At 40.1% G+C, this 7,422-nt stretch overlaps 1 protein-coding gene across 2 annotated transcripts in view; it reads left to right on the top strand.

Moving 5' to 3' along the window:
• Positions 1–2,762, top strand: part of PTBP2 (polypyrimidine tract binding protein 2) — a 49,628-nt gene extending 46,866 nt beyond the window's left edge. For both annotated transcript variants that reach the window (XM_018562380.1, XM_018562381.1), the window contains one exon: positions 1,233–2,762. In XM_018562380.1, coding sequence (XP_018417882.1) covers positions 1,233–1,362 — 130 coding nt within the window. In that variant the 3' untranslated portion in view covers positions 1,363–2,762. The remainder of the gene's footprint in view (positions 1–1,232) is intronic.
• The last annotated feature ends 4,660 nt before the right edge of the window (positions 2,763–7,422 follow it).

Here is a 7,422-nt window from a genome sequence, read left to right as displayed (position 1 = left end):
CAAACACCCCCCCCCCCCCCCCCCGTGTGCCAATATGTATTTTAATAGTGTCATTTTCCTACATAGTATTACAATTTTTAACAAAGTCTTGACAATAAGACTGAACGTAATGCAAGAGAAGTCAAGAATGTCACTTTTTAGCTTTATATTGTTTATAATGCTAAGGGTCCCTTGAAATGGGTATGTTTAGCTATATGAAAATGTATTTTAAATAGAAATTCCATTTATCAATATGTGGATTGTTCACATTTTTGACCACAGGTACTGTAAGGGCTTGATCACACCAATTGCGGTGTGTTCCAGAGCGGTAGCTGCTGGAACGCACAGCAATTGCTCACTAAACTTCCCCCTTTGTTCTGGGGCGGGGCGATGCATTGAAGTCAATAGAACCGCAGCCAAGTATGCAGTGCAATCGGCGCGTGGCAAAAATTTCCTGCGTTTCGTTCCACTGTGAACCCAATAAAATGCTGCATGATCTATTTTTTGTGTTCTCTGTGGACTGGCACGCATTCAATGTTTTGCCACGCGTCCGATCGCACTGCGGGGGTGAATTTATGTCAAAGGCACAACATACATTAACATAACACAACAACATATATTAATGAGCACTTTCAACACATTTACACCAAAACCCTTTTCTTTACATATTTGTACTGTGCGCAACACATGAGCAAAATACACATATGTAATTTCCAGAAAAGTATATTCAGTAACGATTAATACCGCATGACCAAATGGCTAAGAAAGAGCCCATTGATATACCCTTGTATGCTCTATTCTATGCAGACCTCTGTATATTTAATGTGATCCTGTCACCACTTTGTACCTATCAGGTTTAATATACCTTGTTCATGTAGGTGCATATCAACCACATAAGTCTCCTTTCCGCTGTTTTTCCCCTATTTTAATGGATGAAGCTTTTCCATGTTCTGCTACTACCAAAAGCTTTGGAGATTGCAGAAATTAGAAAAACATAATCCGTAAAACGGGGGAACAACTTAACAGTAGAGAGGATGTTTTAGTAACGTCATCCCTTTTGATGTGGACAGCCTCAGAGCAATAGCTGAGATACAGGCTCATGGGTAAGGAATTGTTTCTGATTTTCAATAAAGGTAGAAATCACTGAGTGTGTGTATTTAAAAACAAATATAGATATTTGGATATCCCATGATTCTGTTTTATTTATGTTTAGAGAGTCACTATTGCTTATTATTCTTTACAATTTTCTTTAGAGACCACAAAATGGCTCTTCTACAGATGTCTACAGTGGAAGAAGCTATACAAGCATTGATCGACCTCCACAACTACAACATTGGCGATAACCACCATCTGAGAGTTTCTTTTTCCAAGTCAACAATTTAAAAAGAAAAAAAAAACACGAAAAGCAGAGCGCCTGGGTTTATCGCATTGTTACGTGTGTTGCCACCAACAGACTGTTCAGGAAAGTGGGGACCAGAGTTTGGCTTGTTTTTTCACTCAGTTATCATTCCTTGGTTCATCACATTAATTGATTTAAACTGCAGTTATGATTTTGGCTGCAGGTTTTCAAATGTCACTATGGAAGACATTTCTGATTATTCTTTTTTTTCAGTTTTTCTTAATCCATGGACATGTGCCTTAAATAGTAAGGTTTTTTGTTTCCCAACTTTTTACCATTTAGAATGCAGGCAAATGGTCACGGGCACATGGTTACATGTGAACTACAGAATGTTGCACCAGGAGACATGTAAAGAGGTTAAGCTTTGGTTCCTCCTGCTCAGAACTTCAACACAAACATCAGTCATGTTCTTTCTGTACTGTGCCCACTTCAACATTTCTTTCACTTTAAAAACAAATCATGTAATGGTAGGAAACCTCACTGTTTTAATTTCTTGTTGGTGTTTGCCTTGTAAATTAGACAAGGTGTATTTTTAGTGTCTCTTAGTAACAAATAGTGTACTTTTTTTTTTTTTGTAAAAGGCAAGGAGATGATCCTTAGAAGTCTTGGTCCTGTTTCTGAAAACAATGTAGAATCTTAATCCTTTTTGTATTCTCTCGTGAATCGTATCATTTAAATGTTAGAACTAAAGTAATGTCTTATTTGTGGCTGAATATTTTCTGTGGTTTTTGAAGTTGACATGACTGATGTGCATTTAACTCTGTATTTGCCATCTGCTGTTTGTAATTCTACTCGAAATATGGTTGTGGATTTCTGAGCATGTGCAGACTGGTCAAGTGATTTCAGAAACTGGTGCATGTACTTTATGGCAGGGAGCGCCTTTTTGACAAAAAAGAAACTAGTGGCCGTTTTTGAAAAAAACTGACATCCAGGTGGGACCAAAGTTTATGTGCCTTTAGTCTTAATTTACCTACATTGTAATATTCTGTTTTAATAAAGAACTTCAAACTATTTTGTATGTTTAAACAGACCTGACTTATAGGCATGGCTCAGAATCTACCAGCTAGAATCAGGCAAACAGCTCATCCCTTCAATGAGCTGTTTATTTGGTTCTCATTCCGACAAGTACATTGTTTTAATTAATGTATTTGGTTGAAATTCATAGATTCTGTTTATCTGTGTAGGTGAATAAAATGGTCATGTATATTTTCTATTAGTTACGTTTTTACATCATTAGAAATGTAAAATTCAGTCTAGTTTGATTGCGGCACAATTAAAAATTAATTTTCTAACAAAGTCAGTAGGTTGATGGTGGTTTTGATTTCATCTTGTGTACTCTGCTTACCTCTGTAGCATGCTCAATAAACACTTCTGTAGCTCTGTATTCTCTCTTCTGTCTCTCTCTGCTGCCTCTTCTTTCTTCAGCTCTGTTTTCTCTCCACTGTGCTTTAAAATTCATATCTCTCTGCCAGGGTGGGAAACATTATTTGTCTTGTATACAGATCTTCATTTGTAAATAACCCTAAATTGGTAGCACATTGTCAAAGGACAGAGTCTTATTATCACATATTCCCTGACTTACTGGAGTTGGCAATAATTGGTCAGCCCCAGTAGTCATAGCCTACACTTTCCCACCCTGATGAATATCTTCTGCTTTTACAGACATTGCCGTAAATAACTACCTGTTTGTTTCTTTCTTTCTTTCTTCGGTAGCAATTGGAGAATTGGATCAAAGTTTCTCAACTCTAGTCAATTTAGACTGCTGTTGAAAAAACTGTTTGAGGTACTTCATTCTCTATTGCTACAGCTTCATTTCATATGCATTTAGGTTTATTAATATTACTATTCCCTTAAACACACAGATACAATGTTGAGGGACCTATAACTTAAATATTATCTATTTACTTACTATCTGATTCCTACAAATATTTTTTAGGATAAGAGGGAAAAAAACCCAACCTTAATCTTGCTGTAATTTTCTTTTCAATTCTAATTGGGTGAAAAATTGTAACGGGTATTAACATAGGTTGAAAAAAAGACACAAGTCCATAGAGTTCAACCTATAGAGAGATGGGAAAAATAAAAGAAGAAAAGCCTAAACAGAACACTGCCCACAATTACCCACTGTTGATCCAGAGGAAGGCAAAAAAACACTATAAAGCATGGTTCAGTTTGCTCCAACAAGGGAAAAACGAAATCCTTCCTTTTCCCATAAGGCAATCGGATATTCCCTGCATCAACAATCTCTGGTGCTTAATTTACCTATAAGAACTCAATATCCAGTAATATTCTGTGCATTTAGGAATACATCCAGATTTTTTTGTTTTAACTGAGCTCGATAGAACTAGCTCCTGGGAGAGTCTGTTCCACATTTTCACAGCTCTAACTGTGAAGAATCCTTTCCCCATGCAAAGGTATACCTCTTTTCCTCCAGATGCAAAGAGTGCCCCCTTGTCCTTTGCAGTGACCTTAAGGTGAATAATTTGGCACCAAGCTATGGAGCATTTATGTATTCATACATAGTGATCATGTCCCCCCTTAATTGACTTCGCCAGAGAAAACAAATTCAGGTCAGCTAATCTTTCCTCATAGCTGAGCTCCTCCATGCCTCTTATCAGTTTAGTCGCCCTTCTCTGCACTTTCTCCAGTTCCACAACATCCTTTTTGTGAACTGGTGCCCAAAACAACTGCATATTCCAGATGAGGTTTTACTAATGCTTTGTACAGGGGCATGATTATGTCTCTATCTCTGGAGTCTACACCCCGTATAATACAAGAAAGTATTTTGCGTGCTTTAGAAACTGCTTTAGCACGAGATGAATTGATAGGGATTGGTAACTGTATAAAAAGAGTTCCATGTCTTACATACTCCAGAGGTGCCAATTGATCACTGTATATGAACATGTTATGTGCTTCTGAATATATTCAGCTAATTGTTTATTTCTGCATTGGAGAATATAGCTGGTCATGGTAGTCAGTTCATCTGACATTAAAAGTGAAAATGTATAAAACATCAGCAAATGTAAATAATTATTTTTCCTTGCCTCTAAAGCTTGCATAGCACTTACAACAAACAAAGCCTTAAAGTAATAAAGGCTAGGTGTTTTTTTACCTTAATGCATTCTCTGCATTAAGGCAAAAAACACCCAGCACTTTTCTAACACCCCTCACACTTATCTGCAGCGGCTTGTATCCTCTGCTGCCATCAGGAAGATACTCACGGTTCCCCGAACTTCCTGGTTGTGGGGGAGGGTAGTAAGGGCAGAGAAGCCATAGTCTCTTTCTGCCATCAGTCAAACCTTGACTGCAAGAGTGGGGTTGTGGCCAGCTCGTGTCTATGGACATACACAGCTAGGTGCGGGCATGTCCGCAGATGCTGTCCCTGTAGTGTTCAAGAATCCTGTGGATAAAAGTCAAGAAGCCAGTTCTAAGGCCTTGTCCACCTGTCAGGCCTTGGGTTTCTAGTCCAAAGACATGTTTCGATATCCTAGATATATCCTAGTTATGGGTGCAAATGACTTCACCCATGTGCCCTTTTTCCACCCACTGGAAACTACTATATATTAGGGATACACTGAAATTTTGTCTGGAAACCGTACTTTGGGCAAAAAGCTGAATTGTGTACTCAAGTTAAATAACATGAGTTATTTTACCTCAAAATGTAATGAGGTATTTGGCTCCTAATGAATTGAGTGCCTTTTGCTTAGGCCCCTTTAACCACTTGCCGTCCGCCCGTAGTAAAAAAAAACGGACGGACGGCACTGCAGCATTTGCGGGTTGCCGATTAGGCGATTAGCGGCTCCATAGCCCGCCGATCGTCTATATGTTTGCGTTCGCCCCTCCCCCCCCCACCCCTCACCTTGAATCCCGGGATCCGCTGCCCCGTCTGCGGCCCGGGATCGGCTCGGAGGACGGGAGATCAGCTCCTTGCTGATCTCCGTCCGGGCTGTGAATGCAGAAGTGATGTGTATTACATCACTTCCGCATTCACCTGTCAGTCATCTGGCTGCTATAGCCAGAGAGAAGAAGCTGATGAAGCAGATCTCTGCTTCATCAGCTTCTTTTGGGGTCCACAGGTGACATTAGGGGTCCTAGAGACCCCTAATGTCTCCATAAAGAGGACCTGTCAGTGTGCCTTTGCTATTATATAGGGGGATTGTTATCCCCCTATATAATAGCAATAACAATAAGTGCAAAAAAGTAAATATAAATTAAAAAAAATAAAAGTAACATATAAAAGTCACATATAAAAAAAGGGGAAAAAACCCCCCCAAAATGTTTAACTCCCCCACCCCCACGTTTACGCGCCTATAAACGTAAATACGCGTCCGGTGCCCCAGCGCGCAAAAATTACAATTGCGCTACACATGTTACATATCGCCGCGAACGTCGCAGTGAGAGCAATCATTTTAGGGCCATCAATCACTGATAACACTAAACTGATGAGCGGTAATGGCTTTTAAAGCGTCGCCTATGGCCAATTTTGGGTATTCTCGTTTTTTGAGGTTTCGCGCGCACGCAATTTTAAGGCTTGACATGTTTGGTGTCTTTTTACCCGACGTGACCCCGTCTTTTATATTTTACCAAAAAATTGGGTAATAATAAATGTTTTATCATTTAATATAGGGGAAACTTTTTTTTTTTTTAATTTCGGTAATTTTTCCTTAATATAGTAAAAAAATACAAACCCCAGTGGTGAATAAATACCACCAAAAGAAAGCTCTATCTGTCCCCAAAAAAGGGTATCAAATTCATTTCAGTACAGCGCTGCATGACGGAACAAATGTCAGTCAAAGTACCGCAGCGCTGAATACTGAAAAATGGCCTGGATGGGAAGGGGGTTTAACACCGTGGATGTCAACTGGTTAAGGGGGAATGCCTCTTTGGCAAATCCCTAGACAGCTTTATTAAGAAATGGGGGGTGGGGTGTATGAGTACCCTTTTACCGCAATAGAAAAAGACAGCTTTAGACGGGTACACCTTCTACCTCTAAGGACATTTCTTTTCATTTCTCCCAGACATCAAAGGACAAGTACGGGTCTTAGTTCTTCTGTATATCCTGTATCCTCCAAGCCTGTGGGCAAGTCAAAATCACAATGAGGGGATGTCTACTGCCCTTTTGATTCCACTGGGTCCCAGGACATTTCAGACATTTGGGTCTAGAATGTGGTATTCGGGTGCTACAAGCTAGAATTGCAAACTCTGCCTCCACCCCACTTGACCAAGATGGGCTGGACTCCGCACTGCTCTGAAACAGCTACTTTCTCAAGAAGTCAAGCATCGTTCTAGAAATGGAAAAATTCCAAGGTTTTTACTCAAACCCATTCCCAAAGCAAAAGGGGGCATTTGGCTCATTCTAGTTTACAAGGTTCTCAACACCTTCCTCTCTACAAAATTTAGCATGGAATCTTCTGCGTCAGACATTGCCTGATTCCATATTGTGGGGCTTTCTGGCCTCCTTGGACATTAAAGATGCCTACTTGCATGTCCTCATTTTCCGGGCTTATCAAGGATTCCTGCGTTTTTGCAGTGGTCATACAACATTACCAATTTGTTGCCCTTCTCTTTGGTCTATCACCTGCACCTCAGATTTTCAACTTGGCAAGGAATCCCTATAGTGAAATATACAGTATAAAAAAAAAAATTTCTTCCAAGAAAACAGGCAGTGCAGGCTCTATCATCCTTCATACTGTCTAGACCCTGTAGAGCAGGGGTAGCCAAACTCCGGCTCTCCAGCTGTGGTGGAACTACAAATCCCATGATGCATCTCTCTCCGGGAGTCATGTCTGTGGCTGTGAGAATCTCGCAATGCCTCATGGGATTTGTAGTTCCACAACAGCTGGAGGGCCGGAGTTTGGCTACCCCTGCTGTAGAGGTTCAGTTAGATCCTAAACCTCTAGAAGTCAGCCTTGGAAATGTCTCATTGTGTTAAGTATGTCTCTGAATCATTGCATGGTAGATCACAAGTGCAGTACCGTAGTCTGGGTAATCCTTCCTCTCACTGGTATGGAAAGTCCTCATGACTGATACCAGCCTGTTGAAAT

Source organism: Nanorana parkeri, unplaced genomic scaffold, assembly GCF_000935625.1.
Source record: "Nanorana parkeri isolate BGI_ZX_2015 unplaced genomic scaffold, ASM93562v1 scaffold575, whole genome shotgun sequence".
NCBI classification, from domain to species: domain Eukaryota; kingdom Metazoa; phylum Chordata; class Amphibia; order Anura; family Dicroglossidae; genus Nanorana; species Nanorana parkeri.
This window is presented reverse-complemented; position numbering and strand designations above follow the sequence as displayed.